At 37.6% G+C, this 25,000-nt stretch overlaps 1 protein-coding gene across 1 annotated transcript in view; it reads right to left on the reverse strand.

The window, feature by feature from the left end:
- Positions 1-25,000, reverse strand: part of PDZD7 (PDZ domain containing 7) — an 809,774-nt gene that overhangs the window by 678,757 nt on the left and 106,017 nt on the right. The window contains exons 3-4 of the mRNA XM_044056491.1: positions 22,497-22,637; positions 15,349-15,523 (exon numbers count right to left, since the gene is read on the reverse strand). Of these exons, the coding sequence (XP_043912426.1) occupies positions 15,349-15,523; positions 22,497-22,637 (316 nt within the window). The remainder of the gene's footprint in view (positions 1-15,348; positions 15,524-22,496; positions 22,638-25,000) is intronic.

Raw genomic sequence — 25,000 nt, forward strand, 5'->3', positions numbered from 1 at the left:
TATTTATTACCTTTTTTTTACTGGGAAAATTTGACTGGGCACAGGTCCCATTTTCAGCAGAGGTTTGGGTAGAAAGGTTCCACATAAAATGCATATTTACAATGAACAACAATAAAAAATTAAACATTTTAAATAGTGCTTTGAAGGTAGTATTAAGACATGTATCTTATATTTTAGAAGTTATATTAATGTACTTAAGTCAAAGACATGCTGACATGTAATACCTGGAGATACAACAGCAATGATAATGCATCTAACTTCAGTATATGACTGATAATGCATATAACTTCAGTATATGTACATTGGCATTAATGAGGTAGGATGTCACTAGAACAGGAACATAAAACAAGAGGAAGGAGATAAGGATAAATAAATCAAGAAAAACATTAGTAGAAAAAGTTATGATAGTGGAGAGGTTGAGATAACAGTAGATGGGTTAGATGATGTGGTGGGTATGGAGCGGGTACTACCAGTAGAGGACCAAGGATATAGGTTAGTTGGAGGAGCAGTAGTAGGGATAAGAGAGACAGGGATAAGAAAGGTGAAACAGGATGACTGATAGCTTGGTAGAGAGACTGGCATTGGAAGAGAAACCATTGATGTCTGTCTGGTAACCAGAAGAGTCTCTCAGATTCAAATGTGGGACCCATCCTTTTTAGCATTTACTTTGCCAGTCTCCAGACTGGAAACTAAGACCACTGGCTTCCTTTATACACATTTTTTTGCCTTCCATGCAGCTGACCATCAGCTGTCCCCAGTGTCTCTCCTCATTCACTGGATTTGCCTACCCCCTACTGACTCTCCTGGATTTTCTCTGCATTAGTTTTGGGGCCAATGAAGAGACTGAGGTGTCTTGGGATAGCATAATACTGATGGCATGGGGCATTTCACTAGTTAGTTAAACTCCTGTGTGTGCCCAACCATGTCCTAATGCTAGGTCATATAGTGGTGTTAGAGCTGAACCACCCTGCACTTCTGCAAAGGGCTGATGTCAGCAGGGTGCTATGTACACTCTCAGCATCACTTTGTGGTTTCTCTGGTCTTAACCAAAAAAATAAAACTGCTTTGTTTGCCTTGGGCATGTGCTATTCCCCTACACCCCCCCCTCAGGATAGACATCCTTCTCTGCAACAGCCTTAGATGCCTGAGTTGAAAATTAAACTCAAGTCATCTAGGCCATAGTAAGGAATTTATCCTTCTATGAACCATCACTGGCTAAGATCTTTGCCTAAATTTGCAGATGACTGCAAACAGGGAGTTGTTGTTAAGTCCCCCTCTAATACTCATATCTTCCACCATGAACGCAAACTTGCAAATACATGGCGCACTGAAAATGAACTGAAATTAAAAGGGAAAAGTGCAATATTGTCACATTGGATAGACCTTCTCCCTTCAACCTATAGTATAGACAATACTCCACTACAAAATGGAAATTTTTATTTTATTTATTTATTTTACTTTTGTTTACCGGGATAGTCCGACTAGACACAGGTCCATTCACAGCGGAGGCCCTGGGGGAAAAGCTACATAATTAGATTAACATCAACACGGTAATACAAACAATCATATAACAGTGATAATTGAGGTAAGTACAGACATAAAAAGTCTCATATGATCCAGTATAAACAATACATCAGCATTATGTGAGTGAATTTACAAAGATAGAGAGTCTCATACATCAAAGCTTTAACACTGATTAGTGAGATAGGATAAAAGAATAAAAAAAATCATATGATTAAACATGACATATTATGCAATTTCAAGTTGACAGTAAGATACCTAACTGTAGCATATATACATTAGCGATAGCAGGAAGTAAAGTGTAACGTGTGGTAAGATTTTGAGATTCATGTGATGCATGGACATAACCATGTATTCATAAGATGTGATTTGAGAGCATTTTTGAAATGTGTGTTAGTTGGGACAGAGGTCAGAGAAGGGGGGGGGGGGTATTCCAGGATCTAGCTATAATATGAGAAAAAAAGAGCTTTCCCTGAGTTGTTGTTAGCTTTAGAGATGCAGAGGAGGGATTTCTCAGTAAATCGAAGAGAACAATTAGTTCTGTATGGAGAGAGTAACTGGCTTAGTGCTGGATTTTTTCAGGATGTCTAACAATATTAAAGGCAATGACTAGTTGGTGGTAATTGAGTAGCTGGGGAAGTTCTAACCATCGTACTTCCCTTAGAGATTGACAGTGATGGGTTCTGAAGGTGGAGTTGTTAGCAAACTTGGCAATTTTATTGTAACATGATTCATGTCAGGTGAGATCAAGTTTTCTGACTTAGGTAAGAACTGGCTCGGCATACATTAGAGTGGAGAGTAGATGGGTTTGGGCTAGAGTGTTCCGTGCCTGTTCTGAGAGGAATTGTTTATACCTATATAGAATTCCCATTTTTTGTGGCCCTTTTTTATGGTTTGTGAGATATGGACATTGAAGAGTAGGTTATTATCAATTTCTACACCAAGGAGTTTGGTATGGTCAGAGGGAGATATGATGGTACCATTTTTGGAAGAGATTGAAAAGGATAGGGGGGTAGGTATATATTTGTTGGGGGTGAAAAGTAGCAATTTTGTCTTACTGGGGTTTAGGATTAGTTGGATATCAGTAATCCAACTTTCTACAGATCTGAAGGATTCTTGTGTGAGTTGTAGAGTGGAAAGTGATGGAGCAGAGCAGATAATAGTTGAATTGTCAGCATACTGTATAAGGGAGGCATGCTAGGTGGAGGTGTGTAGATTGATGGTAAATATGGAGAAGAGTAATGGGCCTAAAATTGAGCCTTGTGGCATGCCTATCATAGTTGGGAGTAAAGGAGATTGTATGCCTTGCCATTGAACCGATCGCTGCCTATATGACAGATAGCTTTTAAACCAGGCAATAGTGGAGGGGGCAAAGGATAGGGAGGCCAGGGAGTCTAAAAGTTTGGAGTGTGAGACCATATCAAATGCTTTTCAGAGATCTTAAAATATTGCAGAAACAAAATTATTATTTCTGTGAAGGTTGACCTGGTTGGTGAAAGAGAGGAGAGCAGTTGTTGTGCTGTGATTTTACCTGAAGCCATGTTGTGTGGAGGAGAGAAGATTGCATGTGTTTAGGAATTTCATGACTTGAGAGTGAATACATTTCTCAAGCAGTTCAGATAAGGGGGATAGAATGGCTATAGGATGATAGTTTGAGAATTCATAAGAATTGCCACCATTATGAAGTGGTATAATATATGAAACTTTCCAGAGTTGGAGGATGTATGCTTCTTGTATGGAGCGGTTGATGAGAAAAGAAACTGGGTAAGATAGGGATTCAGCAGCACTTTTTAGGAAGTTGGCTGGTAGACTGTCAGCCGCAAGGATGGTTGGCTTTAGTTTTAGGAGGATTTTTTTAATAGTGGAAGTGGGAACTGGTGAGAGAGCAAAGGAGGGGATATTGTTGGTGCATTTGGTAGGCATGTGTGTATCATTGTTAAAGGATAGCTGGGAGGATAGAGTTAGGATGAATTCTGTAAAATAGTGATTACATTGGGATACTATGTCTTTGGTATTGTTGTCTGAGGAGAGGGCTGGAGTGGTAATTTTTCCTGGTTTTAGAAGGGAGTTGATAGCGTGCCAAACTTTTTGGGGGGGTCTTTCAAGTGTTTGTTTTGGACCCCGAGGAAATAGTTCTTTTTGTCTATTTTGCTTTGTTTCTTGGCCTGATTTATGAGTTGTTGGACATTTTGTTTAGCTATGCTAGTGTTATTCCTTTTCCAGATTTTCCAAGCTTTACCTCTAGACTTTAGTAAGGCTCTTGTGTCCCTACTCAGCCATGGTGCATAGTTTTCCTTGACTCTGATTTTTCTAATGGGTGCAACTTTGTTGAGGACATTTAAGAGAGTACTATTAAAACATTTGACAGCTTGGTCTAAATCTAGGGTTAGTATTGGTTTTCAGTTTGTTTTAGAGTAGAGTTTAGCTCCTGTATGTTTAATTTATGGTCATCTCTAACTTGTCTAAAGGTTATTGGCTTGGGTATATTGGTGCATTTGCGTAGGATAAAAGTGTGGAGATGGTCACTGAGACCATGCAGTAGACAACCTGTCTGGTAGTTTTATTTGGGGCAATTGACTAGTGTCCAACCTAGAATGGGTTGTTTATGTTTTTTTTATCAACTCTCGTAGGTTTTTGAATGAGTTGTGAAAAACCAAAGAGATTAATATGATTAGTGGGGTTGTTAGAATTACAGGCTATCCAGTCAGTGTTTAGATCACCTAGTAAGTGTTTAGATCACCTAGTAAGATAGCTTCTTGTTGCAGATTCTTTGAGCTCCACTGTAATATTTCCTCAATTGTAGAGGAGTTTTTTTCCTGGGGGAATATAACAGCAAAGAATAGTATTTTTTGTCATTGTTTAAGTATAGAATTGTACCTATGATTTTGGCATTTTGAAACTTGGGAAGTGGGATTTGTAGAGGTTTCATTTTTAGGTTATTTTTAAAGAAAATTGCAATTCTGCCTCCCTTCTTGTCTACTCTGTCTAGTCTTAAGATATTGTATCCTGGTGGGAGGATTTCTTTGTTTTGGGTGTTGGGCTTTAGCCAGGTCTCAGTGATTGTTAGCATGTCTGGGGAGTAGTGGGTTATAAATGCATGTAGGCCAGGAAGCTTATTGGATATGCTCCTGGCGTTGATGTTGAGAATTAGCAAGTCAGAGTTTTGTTTGTTTGAGGGTGGGGTATTAAGTGGACCTGGGTTTGGGTGTATGTCACCTGATATACATAGGCACTTTGTGACCAGTAGTATGTGTTTAATTGTATGTGCTATTTCTAAGACGGATCTGAATGATATTTTAGTAGTGTAAGATGTTGTTATGTGGAATTTATGTATGAGTAGCATGGAGCTGTCTCTAAATAGTGTGGGAGTAATAGGAAAGTTTATGTGTGAATTTGTCTTTATGAACTATGTGTAGTATGAAATAACGTGTTTTCCAGTAGAGTGTTTATGTGTATACAGGTGATGTTTGTTAGGTATGTGAGGGTTAGGAAGAGAAGTCCTAAGATGATTTGTGTTTTTTGGGGAGTAATAGTTTGGTGTAAGCTTTGCTGTGGTTTACAGGTCGAGGTAGATATGAAAGCATGGCTAGTTGCTGCTTTGTGATTGTTTAAGGCAAGGAGCTAGATAGTGGGTGTGGATTGTTTTAAGGAGTAGAGGTTACTGATTGGTTTAAGCTATGGTCATGTGATGAGGGGTTAGAATAAAAGTAGGAGTAGTGGGGGCGGGTGGAAATTGGGGCAGGGTTGGGGAGCGGAGAGTTAGGAATCTTGGAACTTCAGTCAATAATTCTTCATCTTTCTTTTTTTTTAAACAAGAAACATCTTTATTAAATTATCACATATGACATAGACAATCATATATTTCTATAAATGAAAACTAGCCATATTTACATAATTTTAATTGCAAACATTATACATCATAAACGATATTGACATAATTGTAGTTGCAAAATATTTTACATCACTTATAATCTATCTAGTCATTGCCAGTCAAACATTATGTAGCTCATTCAAATCATTCCTTCTTTTAAACCTCATTCCTCCTCTGCATGTATTGTTCCCACAATTCCCATTTTTTCCAATGTAAGTGGCTCCTACCATTTGCTAAAATTCACAATTCAAGTTTTGTTCTTCTGTCAATATATTCACTACTTCTAGTAAAGTTGGTTTAGACTTTAATTTCCATTTTCTAGTAATTGCTTTTTTTTTACACCCACCATAATTAGACTCAGCAAGGCCTTATTATGTCTACACATTTCTGATTCTGTATCATAGCACAAAAAATAATTTCCTTAGTTACATCAATTTGCTCACCCAGCATCTCTGACACAGCAATCTGCAGGGAATCTTTAAAGTCTGCCAACTCATTACAGTCCCAGAAAATATGTTCCCAATTACCTCTTTCTTCCCCATCACATCTACAATATTTGCTGTCTACCTCAGTAAAATTCTTTGGAGTCTACTAGGGGTATAAAATACATATGCACATACTTCCAAGCAAAGATCTTAAATATTCTAGACTTTGTTGCATATTTGGGAGACATTCATATATCCCCCATTGATTCTTTGTAAATTGCTTATCCAATCTCTCTTCCCAGTACTTTTTATTCTCCTCTGATTGATTTGTATAGTTATGCAATATTTTGTATGCTCTACTAATTATTCTTTTTTTAACAGCAGATTCTGTTCTAGATTGAACTAAAAACTCTACCAGTGCTGGTCTTTCACTTAGGATCCCCTATTTCTTTTTCTTTGCCTATACTCAGATATCAGTCCTTGATATGGAAGGCAATCCCTATCCTGCATATTATTGCCCTCTTCCCATTCTGTTAACTTTCCCTCTCTAATTATTTGCTCACGGTACCTTGGTTCTTTTACCAGTTTTCTCCAATAAATTCCAGCTCCCTCATACCTATTGTCAATAATTCCCCATCTTTCAATCATCATCATGTGACAGCACTAGTCAGAAAATACCTCTGCTTAGCATAGCTTGATTACCGTGAGAATGCCATCCAGATCTAAAAAATGTCAACGCTCCCTTATGTTTATTTATGATAATACCAACTATTGACTACAACATCCCCTTTGGAATCTGCTTCACTATACGTAAAACAATTAGAAAGGGTTCAGAGGTTCCTGATGAAGAAAATCATCATCTTAAAGACCTTTGGCTAGCAAGAGAGGCTGGAAGCACTGCCCTCTTTATGGGTGCCTTATGCACTCATGAGATGTGATCTATGCTTAGCCCTCTGTGCAATTAGGGACCCCAGTTCTCCTGGGTCGCCTTTATTTTCCAAAGTCATATTATTCCATATGGATGTTAATGACTTGAGACATACCTCTCTGGCCTATATAAAGAGAAATATGATGGAGCTCTCTGACTATGTGTTCCAAGCAAGTATGAGCCTAGCACTGAGCAGCATCCTACCCTCCCCAAGGTTGATGAGCAAAAAGAGAATGACTTCAATAACTGGCTTGGTTCTTCATGTCATTCTGAACGAGCACAATATTTACCAACCTAGGAAGATGTGATCAACAAACCATGTTACCTCACAAAGTATGGTGTGCATCTGTCCCCTCTACATTTTCAAATATTGGCTAAGACATTCTTTACTCCCATAATGTCTTTTTTAGGCAATGACAACCAATTATACCTACCAGCATATCTTTATGACCAAATAATAATATGAGATGTTACTGATCAATGCTAGGAACCTAAACAAAAAAATTCACTCCCTACAAGTCATCCATACCTTGGAGGATTTAGACATCTAGATAGTGACTGAGACATGGTTTAAACTGTTGGAGAATACTCCAGCTGTGCAGGATTGTAATCCCTTCCATACATTTAGACTGGCTACTATTGTGGAGGGAAAAAAGGTGGAGGTGTCTCTATGTTTACCTGGAAAAATCGTACATATAGGTTGGTTAAACAGTATGATGCACTAGAACTTCTTCATATCTAACTCACAGCCAGTAAAGTCCCTCACTACATTATAGTCAGTTATGGAACTCCCTCTATGACCCAAGATACACAAGACGCCTACTTATAAGAACTGAGGTCACTCAGCATTAAACCCAATACCACTTTGTTGGATGACTTTAACTATCCAGCCATACACTGGGAAACCTACACCACCATAGTGTGCAAGCACAAAGATTTCTGGACTTTGATTAATACAAATGTTCGGGAATAAATAGTGAAAATACCAACTACAGGAAACAGTTTCCTTTATACTTACTAATATGGGTGAGCCATGCTCCACCCCATGACTATCATCAGATCAGACCATAAAGCTATTTCCCTTGAAATAATACTGAAACCTGAAATCCCAGCAGGCCCTAGAATCTTTAGAAGGCTATCCAAGGCAAACTTCCTACTTCAAAGTCATACACTGGAAAGTTTCAAATTCCCCTAGACCAAGTAAATTCTACTGAGTGTGCAGAATCATACACCACTAACTTATACCAGCATGCCAACAACTACAGAGAAGCCACAGTACCCTGTGTGAACAAGAACTGGGTTAACACCAGAAATAAACCTCACTGCTGGAATCACAACATATGGAATCATGACATCAATAAGCTTTACAGTAAGAGGAAGAACAGTATAGCCAAAAATCAGAAGAGGAACTCACAGCAGGATAAACCCACTATCAGTAAAATAAATAAGCAACTCAGAAGTTTAATTAAAATCACTAAAGTCACCCAAGCAAAGGACAACCCTAAATCTTTCTTTAGCTATCTTTACAACCTCAAGAGCTCTGTGAGGAAATTTATCCCAGGACTGCCCCTTGTAGCACTGCTGGACAGAACTAGCACCTTAATACTCTTTCCTACAATGCAGCTCCTGTAAATACTCAATGGTACTATTCTAGAAATAAGCACTATCTCAGCCAGAACTAGTCTAATGGGTATTATATATCATATCAGTAGTATATAATTATAGTTCTTGAAATTGGGTAAGAATAATTTGAACTAATGGGATAATAAGCTAGGCTTAAATGGCCCACAAGGACATTTAGCAGAGTATCCACCTATGAACTTATGAAATCTTCACAACAGGTAAATAAACTGAGGGTGACAGATTCACCATGATGCACCTTGCACACTGATGGAACAGACTTTCTTTGAATGTCAAACATGGAGATGCACTATAATCCTTGAAATGGGATATAGATGATCAAATGCATACTCACAATTTTACTATGGGTTTCTCTGGTCTAGCTTATTTGCAGAAGTGGATTACAGCCTGCGAAAAGGTACTGATAAGGCATATATGGTCCTAGGACTAAAAGTGCCTTAAAGTTCTTATGATCCTATGATCCTGTGGTATGCAAAGCATACAGAAATCTGCATAATGATATGGGAATGAGTAATCCTCTCTAAATGATGCACATGGATTGTACAAACAGCAACATCAGACATTCCAGAATGATTCCGAAATATATAAAACAGGTGCACTGTGGCATAGTGCAAACTATGTTGCTCACAAACAGAATCAATGAGGATGCATGGATTACCCATCCTGGTAAACCCAAAGGCATGCATATCATTAACCACATTAGCTACAGGGCCCTTCCAGCATGCTACATGTGGCATTTTATGAACATCATAAGAAAAAGCTTAGTGTATCCTGCACCAGTTACATCATACTGCAGCATGTGGAGGAACAAATCTGTTATCCCCCAAGACTGCAGAGGAGGGAAACATGACTATGAAGGCATTTCAAACCATAGCCATTTCCCTGAGGTACTGGGAGCCATAGATTGCACAACATTACCATCACTTCACCACAGGCCCATAGGAAAGCTTCCACTTCCTGAAGTACCAGATGGTATGCAACATGAGTTTTACTTTAAAATGTTTTTTAAAGGTTTCAGCCATTTAAATGAAAATTCATTTATAGATCATTATCTGATACAGTTTTATGTCCTGGATATCTTCCCTTTCGGTATATATTTTTGTGACATAAATGCTACTATCAAGTGATTATGGCTAACCAAGTTGGCTAATAACTGCAAACTTGGGGGGATGTGCTATCAAATCCCTTTCTGATACTCAAATTTTGAATTAAAGGCTAGACCAAACAAATACTTGGTGTATTAGTCATGTGCGCACCCTCAACACCAAATGATGTGGCATAGTTTATTTTGGTAAATCTAGCTTCGCTACTATATAGCATTCCACTTAATGTACATGGAAGGACAGTTATGCAAAAGGTTCTTGAAGAATCAGTCCAGCAACATGTGCAAGGTAGTGCATGATATGGACATGTAACAGGAAGTACTAGTCTGTTGTGTCCCTACTGGACACCTGGATGGTTGTTGCTAGCATAGCTCCCACAACCAATCCACACCTGGGTGTGAAAGTCCACTCTTTTTTCCCTGATAAGGACAACAGGAACTACCCTGTTTCTGTTATCCATTTCAGTGTAGTATTGACCCTGTCCTATTCACATACAGGTGTTCCCTTCCCTTTTGTTTTTCCCATACTTTGTTCATTGTCTAACACTGCCAGTTACCAGCTGTTCTTCATCTGTTTATGTCCATCCATTGTCTTACACACCGTTTGTGTGTGTACGGCCCCCTTTGTGTTTTACAGCTGTCTACACCTACTACCTTCCCTACCAATCCCTTGCTACTTTCCCCTCCTACTTTTCTTTTTTGTATATTATATACTGATTATCTCTGGGCAACTTCATGCTAGAGGCTATATGCCATTTATCACTATACAAACATGCACTACTCTTGTAAGAATACCAGCCAGAGACTGTGAATCTAATGGGGTAATGGCAGTTCCTGATGGCTTTTTAGGAAAAACAAATTAAAAAAAAACTTAATGCATGCCTATAAACACACAGTACAACAAATAATTTGGAGATTTTATTATGAGCTTGGCATCTTACCTCACAAACTCTTAAAGCAAAAAAATCTGGAAAAAGCCATGAAGAAAGGTAGGACAAATGCCCAAAAATGGGGATAATTTTTAAATATTGCTCTTACAAACTTAGAAAGTTGATAGAATAACAGGTTTTGAATTAGCATGAATTTTCTGAAGGGTATGGAGTCTGAAACTCAAATGTGTGTCATTATTTTCTAACTTCAGTGTTTAATAATTTGCCGTTAACTTACCAGAAAACCATAGTTTATGAAAAATGGATCAAAAATATGATGCAAAAATCTGGACATTCTGTAAAAATCTGAACAGTTGAGAGGTATGTTTGGCATCCAAAAAGGAAGAAGGAGGTACGCATGTGACAAATAAAGTATAATGCAAGATGCAAGGAATCCAGCAGCTACAAACAGTCTACCATACCCTTTCTACTTGTACAGTTCTTCAAAAGTCTTTGGGCCAAAACTCAGTAATACCCACTTATGAACATTAATGGTCTGAAATGATGACTGAAAATCATCAAGCAGATAAATGTATATATTTTGTGAACACAATGCACTTGTAGAAAAGTCAGCCATTAAGACCAAAAAAAATGATAAAAGACCAGTTAGTTTAGAAAATTCTTTAAATGTCAACAACCATTAAAATTTATTTGCATTTGTTTACTAGGAGGTCTACTGGTCCAGGGTGAGCCCATTTTCACTAGAGGCCTCGGGAAGCTCCAAAAACAAACATGATAAAGCTACAGAATCAAAATACAGAAATCAAGCAGCAATGGTACAGAACACTGCATTACAGAATAGGTGATACAGTAAAATAGATAATACTAGTTATACAAATGTTAGATTTTAAGTATGCAAGCCAAACAAGAATACAGTTGATGACATGGGATAATGGTGAATGTGTGAACAATACAGTTTTGCAGTTTTGCAGTAGAGTGGGAAAGATTGAGAGCAGCAGGTTACAGATTCTGAGAGTGAGGGACAGCCTTAGAACTATAGGAATCAAGATTGAATAGAAGATATGGTAGGTAACTGATATAGTAGATTATGTGTGGCTGGGTAGCACATGTTGGACTTAGTTGTAAGCACTGAATGTATATATGAGGAGTCTGAGCCATAAGTGAGATGGGGAGGAAAAGTATGAAGGCTAGGAATATATTTTTTTTATAGTCAGTGCTGGTACATGTACATAGCTAATGGCGAACAGGTGTTGTTTCAGTAAAGTCTTAAAGCATTCAGAGTTGCTAGTAGACGTAATTGAAGGAGGAAGAGCATTCCATAGTCTTGCTTTAGCATATGGGTAATGCATTTGACTGGCGGAAATGTTAGGTTTTGCTACATTAAGAAGCACCTGATTGACTGATTGCAGAGGTCTGTTTGGGTAATACATGGTGAGCAGAGAGGAGAGGTAAGACAACTAGAGGGCTTATAGACTAGCTTATGAGCTGTGGTTAGTTGCAGGTATGTTAGATGCTGGGAAAGTTCTAGCCAATTTAGACATTGGAGTGATATGCAGTGGTGGGAGGAGTGTTTGGTGCTGGTTATAAATTTTGCGGTCCAGTTTGGATTTAAGAGAGAATTGTATAATAATAAGTAGAGGTGCACCATAGAGCAAGGATGGAAGTAGAAAGGAAGAGGCAAGGGATAGTCTTGCTGCATAGGTGAGGAAGTGTTTGTGCCTCTATAGGATGCCTAGTTCTGATGGGTTATTTTGATGTTTGTGTTAATACGCTGGTTGAAAGTTAGGTGTTCGTCTATGATGACCCCCTAAAAGTTTGGTATATAGGACTACTTCGAGGCAAGTGTTGTTGAGTACGTCGCTGGTAAATTCATTTTTGGTTAGGGTTTTTTTTTGGGGGGGTGAATAACATGAGTTTAGTTTTATTAGCATTTAGGGCTAAATGATTTTTATACATCCAGGTTTCAGTGGAGGTGAAGGAATTTTGTGTGAGTATAAGTAGTTCTGAAGTAGACTTGGCCATGCAGATCATGATGGAGTCATCTGCATATTGGATGACATTAGCATGGGGTATGTTGGTATGGAAATTATTAATGAAATGCTGAAGAGCAGTGGACGTAGTATGAACCTTTGTGGGACTCCAGTATTGACATTGAGGAAAGGAGAGAGGGACTGGTGCCATCTGGTTGCTTTTTTCCTGTCTGTAAGGTAGTTGGAAAACCAGCCTAGGGTAGGGATATGCCTAATTTGGAGAGTTTGGTCAGAAGAAGTGGGATGGAAACATTATTGAATGCCAAGAAAAGGTCAAGAAATAGTGAGGAGACAAGGTATCCTAAGTCTCGAGCATGGTTGACTGTGCCCAAGAAAGATATAAGAGCAGTGATGGTGCTATGAGTAGGCCTAAACCCATATTGGGTTGAGGAGAGGAGGTTGTTGTGTAGTAGGTAGTTAAGTAGTTTACTATGGATACATTTTACCAGAATTTTGGAGATGGGAGAGAGGATGACAATTGGACAGAAGCTAGATATATCACTATTGTCTCCACCTTTGTGGAAAGGGAGGATAAATGCCTTTTTCCAGATGGTAGGAATGAAGGACCCTCAAATGGATCTGTTTAGTAGTATACTAATGGGATAGGCCATAGTGTCCACTGATTTTTGGAGCAATTCTAGTGGTAAGTTATCTGGAGCATTTGAACCAGATTTAAGTTTAAGCAGGAGTTTTTTTTTTTTTTTTATATAGTGGAGGTAGATATGCTTATGAGACAGAGGTTTGATCTTGTTGTAGCAGATGGGTCTGGGGGCAGTGGGTTGATCAGTTGGAAAATGGCATTGAGGTTGACTATACTAAACAATGAGTTAAAAAGTGAGGCAGTTTCAGCTGGGGCCATGTCAGGATCGGGGTGGGTTTATCACTTTTGCCTGGGTATAACAGAGAGTTTATGGACCTCCACAACTTTTTGGGATTTTGCATATGGTCATTTTGCAGAGTAATGTGATAGTCTTGTTTGTTTTTGATGACAAGTTGCTTTACGCAGCTGTTTGTATTGAGCGAAGCCTGCAGGGTTTTTACTTCTATGCCATAATTTCCAGGCCTTATCCCTAGCTTTCATAAATTGTTTGGTGGATTTGGTAAGCCAGCTCACCTGGTTGGCTTTCACTCTTTTATGTTGGAGAGGAGCGAGATTGTCTAGTATGTGGAGGAATGTTAAGTTAAAGAATTCAACAGCATCATTCAGTGGTAGGACTTTAAGTGGATGCCAGTTGATATTTCATAGGGTATTGTTAAAGGTAGTTGGGCAGAAGTGGGATAGGTCTCTGGTATGCTTATAGTGATATATATTAAGCACCAGAGTTGATTTGTGAATTATGTGTGCCTGTAGGTGATCACTAATGCTGTTAGGTAGAGAGCCAGCGGAGGAGATTTTACTAGGGTCAGAGACAAGGACCCAGTCTAATACTGAGCTATGGTTTTTGCTGGGTCTGGCTATGGTAGTAATGAGTTGGGTGTACTTAAACAGGCTGATATTGTTGGGTGATGATGTATGGTGTCTAACCAGTTAATACCCACATCACCATATATGATTGTTTCATTCTCTATATTTTTGGATGACCAGGCTAGTATTTCCTCAAGTACTGGGATATTGTTACCTGGAAGGATATATGTGACTATAATGCAGATGCTTTTGCTGCTATTCATTTTCAAGCAGGATATTTGTATTTCGTCTGTAGAAAATGTGGGAGTGAGTTTGTTATATGGGGCTATATTAAAAGTATTACAGTATATGAGAGCAATGCTCCCACCTTTTTTCTGGGCCTATCTGTTCTCAGGCAAGAGAAGCCTGATGGATGGAATTCAGAGTTTTTAATATAAGGTTTTAGCCAAGTCTCAGTTGCTGCTATAATATCTGGCTTATAATGTTCAGTCCTTGCATGGAGATCTGGAATTTTGTTTCTGATGCTTTGGAGGATGATTGTAGTGAGGTTAAGGTTTTGTGGCAGTTCTTGTGATAAAGAGGGGAGTGAGTGGGTCTGGGACTGTGGTGAATGTCACCATATAGTATTAGGTTGTGGTGAGTATGTATGGGATTAGTGGGCTGCAATTTCTTCTTTGTGTTGTATTCATGCATGGAGGTCAGTTTTATTTTAGTTTTTACATGTCAGATTAGAATGTTTAGCTTTTTAAGGAGGGGGGTATGTGTTGCATATAGAGAGGGTGCTATGTCAGAGAGGTAGGTGAGTTTGAGCAGAAGAGTTGCAGTTACGAGGGTGGGCTTGTAATATTCATGTATAGTTTCAGGTGAAGTAAGTAACTGTAGAAAAAGGAAGGATAGAGAGACAGTGTAAGTAGTGCTAAGCTGGTGCTGAATGGCATGTTGTGATGCAGGGGTATGTAGGGTAGTGAAGAGTAAGATTTATTTGTAAGATAAACTGGAATGTGAAGACAGAGTAGTGGAGTATAGGGAGGGTGGGGTGTGAGATGGTCTATTATACAATTAGTGAATGGGGGGGTGAAGTGAAGAATTAATTAATAGAGGGTGAGCAGTAGAGGTAGGTGAAATCTTCAGCTTTTAACAGATACAAATCATTTTATTATCCATTCAACTATTCATTCTTCAGTTTTAGAGATGGGTGGATATTGTGTTGCTCTACCAAGTGTGAATTCTAAAAAACACAAAACAGCATATTAAGAAAACACAAATATTTATTTTCCTATGTATTAAGTTACATTATAGGAAGATGGGAGCTAATTCATGCAAACAAGCAAATCAAGTTATTTTTATACTCTGAAGTTAAGTTCAGGCTTTGTTTTTCAAATTGTATTGTACTGTCTCAAAGTACCAGTTCAGCTGGACACTGAAATGTCAAGCTGTCTGAAGCAACATACAAGAGGTGAATTCCCCTACTATAATTAGCATCTGCACCTTGATTGCATAAAGATAAAACATGTAACAAATCCAGCTCTCCTTACCATGTGGTCTTTTCTTTGGAGAACTTGATTCCTGGCACTTTTCCAACGCGTCTCACTACCATGCGTAACCGGTTATTCCCTGTCAGTACTTTGACAGCACTCCCCATGGTGATACTTTCCAGGCTGACACTGTTCACTTCCACAATCTTGTCTCCAACACATAAGCCAGCCTGTTCTAAAAGATAGGGAAAACTATGTCTTGGCTTTAAGTATATACATTATGATTTGGATTATACAAGTACATAGAAAAAAGCAATGCTCTAACAGAAATGCTAACATGAATATATGTTTTTTTCTCTAGTTTTAGTTGGTGTGTTCATTTGTCTAATATATATATATATATATATATATATATATATATATATATATATATATATCAAACTTACTCCCACCACTGAGGTCCAGTGGAAAAGCAGTTGTAATTGAGGCTGGACAGGAACTTTAAAATTACAGTTCTGACTTTCACATTATAAAGCACACTCCATGGTTTAGAAAAAACTGTGGTCTTGTTCCTGCAATTTTTAAATGAGTATAGAAAGACATACATTCTGTAAGCTGCAATGCACAATTTCATTTTTAAATGGGCAACATTTCAGTCTTGTCAATGGTACCAACTATATATCTTCAATCACAAATGAAAAATCCAGTTGAGTCAGCAGAGCATATGACTGTGTTTTAAGTAATGTGTGCTTTCCTATAGCTGCCCAGCTAAACGATTCTAATGAAATATTATGAGCCTATGTACTTCATCTTTAATTTTGCCTTCAGATGCATATCATAGAAAAATAAATAGCTACAGCACAGCTGGTAGGGTGAGTAGAAGAAGAACTTGATAAAAATATCTTATAATTCTAACTCTTTGGGGTAGGCAGGCACAACAGATTGGAAGTCAGTGTGTGATTTCAAAAAACCCAGCTACACTCCTAGCTTTGCACCCAAAGCAGCTGTCATAAATGCATTTACACACAAGTCTGACAGCATGCCTTCCTTTGTATCCAGGGCTGCACTGGTATGTGTGAGTTGTTATGGTTTTGGCTGCAGCGTAGTGACAAAGCATCGTCCCTGAAAAAGTACTTCAATGATTTTTACCCAAAGCCACTTTTAAAGAAAAATCACCCTTACTCCATGTAAGGCTACAGCCAAGCCACCATTCATTATGTAAGTAGGGAACCCATCCTAATTTTGTAGATTTTACAGATGCATTGTGAGCTTTTTTTTAATATTATTTGGTTTCTCGGTAGTATAGATATACTTTAGATTATGTGAGCACTGATGCTCTTATTTTCACTTGTACATTAATAGGTTCGTAGGTACATAGATTAGTACTAGACTAACTGCTCTTGTGAGCTATTTTAAGCCTAGCCAATTACCCCATGTGAGTATCAAACCCTGCACCTTGGGTCTGTAAGGTAAACACTTTAACCATTATGCCGACCTCCCACCTTGGTATATGCTAAACTAGTGACTAGGCTGACCATGGCTTACTGGCTTAGAACTGAGTCGTAAGTTTAGTGTTTGGAGCCTGGTATGGCACTTATTAAGGTTCATGCATTTTTGTGTTGGTACTTCACAGACTGGATAAATGACTGCACTGGGGGTATAGACTGCAAAAGCGGTCTTCTGTCAAAATTATAGCTGCTAGTGTTTTGCACAGGACATGCTGGTGAACTGATGCTGCATTGCTAAGGTATGTAGGACTTCACTGTGGGAGGATCCCTTGCTTCTTTAATTTTCTGTAAGTATTCCTTGGTGGCAATACTTTCAGCTGTGAGCAGTGACTAAAAAATTTTGGATTAAAGGTGATAAGATATATGGGTGAGAGATCAAAAATTATGTAAAGGTTTTAATCATGAACCCTCCCATTAAAAAAAAAAAAGAAAATAAAACACTTGATCTGCAAATAAGAGACAACGTAGGAAACCAGCTACAGCAATTAAATAATGAATGGGAGGGGAGACAGGAGAAGGTAACAGAGTGAACCAAAGAAAGCACTGTACCTGCAATCATATCTTTTGTTCAGTTTAAGATGTATAAATGGCACCTAACATTGGCTCAAATGTAGTAGAGAGTGTGGACATCAGATGTTAGTTGTTGGAGATGTGAAGGAATTAAGGTAGGATACTTACATATGTTATGACATTGTAGGGAGTTTTTAAAAAAATAGGAAATAGATAATTGAGAAAATTAAAATGGCCACTGGGCTACAATGACCTGAAGAAAGGAATGTACTCTTTTAGCTCTTTGCTCTCCAGAAGAGGGGGAAGGGATAAATGGTACCACAAGGACATGGCTCTTACATGCTGCAGCTGCGCTCCTTTCATTGCCATTTAAGTATTAGAAATCTCCCCTTTATAACTGGAAAAAGGAACTGTTAGCATTTTTGAACAAATATTCTATTTCTTGTTTTTTAAAAAAGTAAAGTCACTTCAGTTTAAAGAATATAATTGCATTTTCATGAGATATCTATGATTATAAAAAGGGGAGGGGGTTCAATATGGAAAGAGACAGAGGGATTAATTTAAGATTGTACATCTGATCATCGATGTTTGTTATTATTCAGGTGTAAAGGTGATGCATATAGCCATTTGATTTTGTGTTCATATAAGGAATGTTTAGCTTGAAAGATATGATTAACTGTTTTTTTCCTCTTGCTCTTTAACTCATCCTCTCCAGTACAACTGTTCTACGTATGTACCTTTAACTCCCAGTGGCTGTGGCTTGAGTGTTTAAAAAAAGGAAGCTATCACCTTACGGTTCAAACAAATATTCATATCTCTGGAACTGTACGTGTTACTAGAAAACTTTAAATGACAAGATAGTCAGGATAAATGAATCTTTATATTGGTGGCATTCATTCAATTTGGTGCTTTTACCTGGATTTTATAAGCCAAAATAAAGATAGTGAATATTAATTTTGTAATGTTGTATAAAAAGCTTATATCTAAGTAACTATTCAAGCAAGACATATGCTGCCAGCAGGATTTTCTTCATACAGCTGTGAGCTTTCATATGAGGTTATTCAATTCTGTCTGTGTTATCTGAATGTTGAGATATTTAGAGAAATATGAAAATTATATCAATACAAATAAACAGTATACAAATAATAGTCAATATCTCTTTAGCTGCACTAGATAGAGGCCGAATGTCAATACAATTGTGTTTGCCATCATGTATGCTTTAAGATGAAATCTTCTGATGCCTTGTATGTGGCATGGTTTTGGAGATATTAATGCAAATATGAACAAGCAATATTTGATGCCTACAGATGTCAGTAGGAGTTAACTACATAAATGTTTGGAGGTACACTTGGCTGTAATGAGTTAAAGATATTTGTTTAAAAAATTCATTTGTGGCATCATATATATTGACTGTGAGAGGGATTTGTATTTCTGCTGCATTTTGTTGTTTTATTGGTTTGCGAATGGTGGGTTAATAATACTTTTTTATTCATTTTTTTATTTATACTTGACTGTGACAAATTTTGTATTTTTTGTATGTAATGATAGCCAATAAAAATTAAAAATGTAATGTTATGTATACTACTGTAGTAGTGGAATTTTCAGCATTCCGTCTTCTACAGTAGATGTTTTGTCATCTGCAACCAAGTCATGAGCCATGAAATGTGTTCCCACTATCTGTTGTACAAGAGATTTTGCATCTCTAATTCAAAATTTCCCCAGACTTTATTTTCTGGATTATCTGCATGCTTTTGTTTTACTTTTTTTTCAGTTTCAATTCATTCCAATTGATTTCCCATTCTGCATGTTTTTCTAGTATAACAGTACTATTGTAGGTCACTGAGAGGGGGTTTCCTTCTATTTTTTGTCTCTTATTTTCTGTGAATTTTTGGTTGGAATGGCTGAGGTGATTTTGGGAGAGAAGATATGTTTTATTGTATTTATTTGTTTATGTGTGGATGCACATCAATACTTAATTTTAGTTTGAGTTTTGGGAGCAGAAGGAATCAGAGATAGTTCATTATTTGTATTATTATAAGATATTATCTTGTGTTGGAGAACTAAGGATTAGATTGACTGGTGAAATCATTATGAGGGAAGAGTTTACACTTTAGGGCCTGAACCTGCTTATATTAGGGTCCAAGCACTTTTTGTTATGCTACTTCGGAGGCTGGATAAATTATTGCAATGGGAGCATATACTGAAACTAAGGACGTCAGTCAAGATGATACATTGGTAAACTGGATGCTACATTGCTGGGGTGTCTAAGACTTATTTAGAGCTTTTTTTGTATTTCAGAAAGATCTTTAGACTATGTGTAAAGCCAACCTTGACATTTAGAAAAAACTGATATGTGTTTGTCTATTGTTTGCCCGCTGCATAGGTTTAAATGCATTTTTATTTCTATTTTACTTCTTTATGTTGAGTTTATTGTTACTTTTGTAATATTTTTACAGTAGCCAATTAAATTAGGGTGTTACATTCACCGATACTGTTAGGAATGCCATCCAGGCCCTTCAGATGTTAGTGTAAACTAAGTTTGACTTTTGATGAGTCATGTAAGAAAGAGATAAATGCTTGAGGATGCAGGATGATTGATGGAATCGAAATTAGGCCATATTCTAGCTTAGATGTTTTTATGACTCCCTTAAATCTTGTTCTATGTCTCATTCTCTTTAATGTGAATTTAAGTATGCATAAACATACACATGCGCGATTGCACACACACACACACACACACACACACACACACACACACACACACACACACATGCATGCATACATACACACACACACACACACACACACACACACACACACCAGAATCATCAGAGCCATAAGTAAGGTACGGGGAAAGTGACAGCTGCCATTGGTACATGTGGTTATGGGGCAAGACTGGCATGTGCTGAAGGGGGGTAAGTCCATTACTGGCATTCATCTGTAAGGATACTTTATCTTTGTTTTATTTATTTTCAGTTTGTTTACTGGGTAGGTGGGCTGGTCTACTGACCCTTTTCAACTATGATTCAGGTACAGAACAAAGAGCAGTACAGGTGACTGTATGGGCATAGCCACTACATAATTAATTTATAGTGGATGTAACAGTTTCACAGTTGCCAAAATATTCATTTGTTAAGTAACAAAATAGTAGTAATTTTTGGTTTGTATATTATATTCAGACTATATCCTATATACAAAACATTATTGTAAAATGTTACTGCTATGATAATGAAATGAGCTATGCATGAACTATACAGGTTTAAAAGTTTATAAATGTCCATGAGATAAATGCTCACAGTAATACATATTGTATACTAGGAGTGTTACCTTAATATAGGGAATTATGATTAATGTGTGTTCTAGACATGGATGCCAATAAATTCACCTCAAGAGTGAAGCTCATTAGGTTATGATCGGAGATCTAATTATAATTCTTTTTAGTGAGTGGAGATTTATCTCCTACATGCACTAGTGGTTACAGAAAAAATGTATAAAGTGGTTTGATGGCTTTAAAAGCAGGTAAAGCACTCACCAAGCACTGTCAAACAGACAACAAGACATGTCAGGGTCAAATTGTAAGAATAGAGAGCAAGCAGAAATGAAGCTGTCTGGAATTCTTCCACTGCTATTGTCTGACTAGTAATGTCATTTCTTAGTGCAATATCTGATCTTAACAGCACTTGGGGTATGCTTAATAATTGTCAAGACTGGGTTTCACACTACTGAAGTGCTTAACTCATTTGCCTTTTCCCAATGCTAGTGCTCCATACACTGCATTTCAGTTCAAAACTCTGTGTGTTACTGTATCTTGAAAACATATGTTTTTGGCTTCCTTAAAAAAAGGGTTTCCTTCAATGATTTTTAAAAGTCTTTAAAGTGGAGTTGTTCTTTACTTCATCTGATACGTTATTCCAAAATGTAGGGCCTGTTCGGGAGAAGGCTTCTCACCTATGGTTTGTTTGAATCTAGCTCAGGAGAGTATAAGATTGTCAGCTTGGTTGTTTCAAAGCATAAAGTTTTGTTCTCTCAGTGGGATTTTTCTTTTGAGGGAGATCAGTTCCCTGTGATGACAGTTTTGGGTATAAGTGTTCCCAGTAGTAGAGTAGTTGTATCTGCTGTTGGTAGCCACTGTCTTACATGAAGCACTTCACAATGGTGTGCTCTTTGTTCAGCTAGTAGAGCAAATGTACATATTTTTATTTCAATGTACTGAAGGTTTTAATGGTCATACAAAGAGTTCACGCCAAGTAGAGATAGGCATATTCTAGTTTTGGAAATAGAGATACATGCAGCAAGGGAAAGTATGTTTGATAATTGGTAGCACAGTTTTAACTGAGAATGAAATTTGGCAGTAATTTCATCTGTATGGTTATTGAAGATAAGGCGGGGTCAAGTCTTAAACCTAAGAATTTTTGTTCTGTAACACTCTGGGAACAGCACTGCCTTTTAAGTCCTTAAATATAAAATTTGGTAGTGACTGCTGTTTCTTTATACTTTAAAAAAATCATGACATTGGTCTTGGCAGAGTTAACTCGTAGTCTATTACCCTGAAGCCAAGCACAGAGGGCAGAACATTTTGGTTGTAAATTTCTTTGGAGGGAATAATGTATTTGGCTGGACTCAAGAAGAAGTATATCATCAACGTACGTAGTGATACAATACAGTATATCATCAGCGTACATAGCAATACAATGCGGTATACCATCAGCATACAGAGTAATATGATGCATTACATCATCAGCATACACGGTAATAGAATGCAGTATATCATCAGTGTACATAGTGATACAACGCAGTATATCATCAGCATACATAGCAATAGAATATATATGTATGTATGTATGTATATAATGAGACTTCAGAAATAATTGAATGCTGATGCTGCACTCTTATTCATAGCTGAAGCTCAGTGTGTGTTTATAGCTACTGCAAGCAGCTTGTTACAGTTATAGAAGTACAAAAGACCTTCTTTTCTTTATTTTGTGTGTGTGTGTGTGTGTGTGTGTGTGTGTGTGTGTGTGTGTGTGTGTGTGTGTGTGTGTGTGTGTGTGGTGTGTGTGTGTCCTTCCCTCTGGGAAGACCTTTTTTGACAGTCAAGCTTGTAACTAACTGGTTTTCAAGATACTTGAGTACTGGAATTCCATATAAATATTTTCTATAAATTTTTGTTTGAACAGGAAGTTTACTCACCTGCTGCACTCCCTTCTTCCACTTTGCTAACAAAGATGCCCAGTCCATGCTCAGAACCTCCACGAACACTGAACCCTAGTCTCCCATCAGATGTCTTCTCAACTGTAATGGTGTGGATGGTGTCACTCTCATCACCAGCAGCTATGAAGATGAAAAGAACAAAATTGATATCAGATAGATGAGAAGTAGCCTAAGATCTACATCTGATCATTATTCCATTATTGAACTCAGCTTGGGGTATGTGTTTTGTAGCCAGTAGCTTTAGTGTCTAGACAGGACCTTCCTAGGGACAGTATACACATCTGATGGCATTGTTATATTATATTTGTAGCAGTCAAGTACACAGTATTGATGAAATGACTGTGCAGAAAAATACTTTATTTGACTTCTCATTTTACATCCTTTTATCCCATTTAGTTATCTGAGCAACAATGTGCTGGTGATTTAAAAGCAAGCTAGACAGATGCAAGGGACACTATCATAGGAATCCTAGGGAATACTAAGTAACTTGAGTCTTGCAACCATTTCCTCCTTGCCAGTACCCACCTTTAGACTGTACCTCCTTTTTTGTGTGGGTTACATCAGTCAATCCACGAGTGAATTTTTAAATACCCATCCAATTATCCAGTTCCCACTTGAAGGAAGATAATGTATCAGACTGTTTAACTTGCACCAGAAATCTATTCAAGAGATGGGGAAGGTGCTAAGCAGTAAAACTATCTCTCCACCGTATTTCATTTATTTGCTGATGAAAATTTAGATTCCTGTTTCTTATATTTGTAGTACTATTTGAGTTATGGAGATAAAAGAAATGCAGGACTATTTGGTCTCTAATGGCATGGAAGGCAAGGTGCAGATCTCCCCTCAGCTGTCTATAAGATACAGAATAGAGACGGTGCTTCCAGCCATTTCTGGTTGCTTTTAGTATTTAATTATTTTTGAGCATTGCATGATGGTTTGTAGTAATGATATAGTTTCCAACTTATTTTTATTTGCTTAGTATAAAAACAAAGCCGGTAAATGCTAGGATCTGGCTTTTGAAGTACTACACCTATGCATTACAAACTCTGCACAAGCTTTTAACTTTCTGTTCTCAGTTAACACATGCAGGGGTAAAAATTACTACTTTTTCAACTAAGGATGGTCATACCTTCTGAAGTTCTTCAGAAAAGTTCAGTAAAAAACTTTCTCTGGGTTTTCTACAAGTACTTGTGTGCTATCAGCGTGCAGCACATCTAATCACTGTCACTTGCTCGAAAAGACAATTGCTCTAACTCCCACTAGCCCAATCTTACTTAAATATTTAGCCCTTCCAACACCCAAACCCATTACACTATACTATAACACAAAACATCCCACTCCTTTCTTAACCCCATCCCTCATTCCCTAAGCCTAAAATTCCTTCACACTCTCTAAACCTAAAACTCTACCCCAGTAAATCAATATTCCCTGATCACTCCCTAACCCTAAACTCCTTCCTAATCCCTAACCCTAAAACTCCTCCCAAATCCCAAACTCTAAAGCTGTTTTCATACTCCCTAACCTAAAATTACCTTCTCGCTCTCTAACCCTAAAATCCCCGTTCTCCTCCCTAAACCTAAATCCCCTTCTTGATTGCTGCCATAATCTACACCCTCTACAACTGATGCACTTACCTCACTCAAGTTTGAGTTTGAATAATGTGTTCAGGTAAGTTGCAGGAGCTGCTTAACTGAACTCATATTGAAGATCGAGTTTAACTGGCAACCTATAGTAGCTACAAGATATCCCTGGCTTTCAGACAGCAGTCTTAGAGCGCTTTGTACTTGAGCCCGCATAGTAAACCTGCTTAGAGTCAATAACTACATACTATACTAGGAAACCCACAGACAAAAATTATACTAAATGGAAAACAAGATTTACACAGCTAGACTTTCTGCAGCTAACTACATTTTAGAAAAGCACAAATAAATATCACACTGAATGAAAAAAAAAACAGTTACATAAATAGCTCTAAGAACATACATACATAAATTGCTGTTAATGATTAAAAGTACAAGAAGTGAATAATTATTTTCAGTTAACATATTACATGTATATTACATAATGATTGTGTTTATTTCTTTCAATTCCACCTGAAAGCAAAGCTGTGTTACAATCCCTGTCAGTAAAACTTGTCCCATCAAATATAGTCGCAGAGAAGAAAATCAAATAAGAGAGCAGTAGCTTAGCCTTCCTTTGGTAGTGCTGTTAAAGCCCAATTCAGTATGTTGGTAGAATGTATCCCTTGTTCATTCCCATGGGCAGTATTCTGGCAATCAATTGCCCATTCTTACTGTTGCCTAGTGTACTCTGCAGTAATGAAATGAAATGAATTTGCTTTGAGTTCAATTCTATTTCTCTCAGATAAATATATGTCTTAAAGGTTTTAGGAGAGATGAAATGCTTTCATTAGTGCTGTGCCCAGATAGTAGACTATAAAATTTATGAAATGCACTGGGAAGAGATGGAACTTATAAATACTA

This window comes from Protopterus annectens, chromosome 14.part0, assembly GCF_019279795.1.
Source record: "Protopterus annectens isolate FY-2018-M chromosome 14.part0, PAN1.0, whole genome shotgun sequence".
Taxonomy (NCBI): Eukaryota; Metazoa; Chordata; order Ceratodontiformes; family Protopteridae; genus Protopterus; species Protopterus annectens.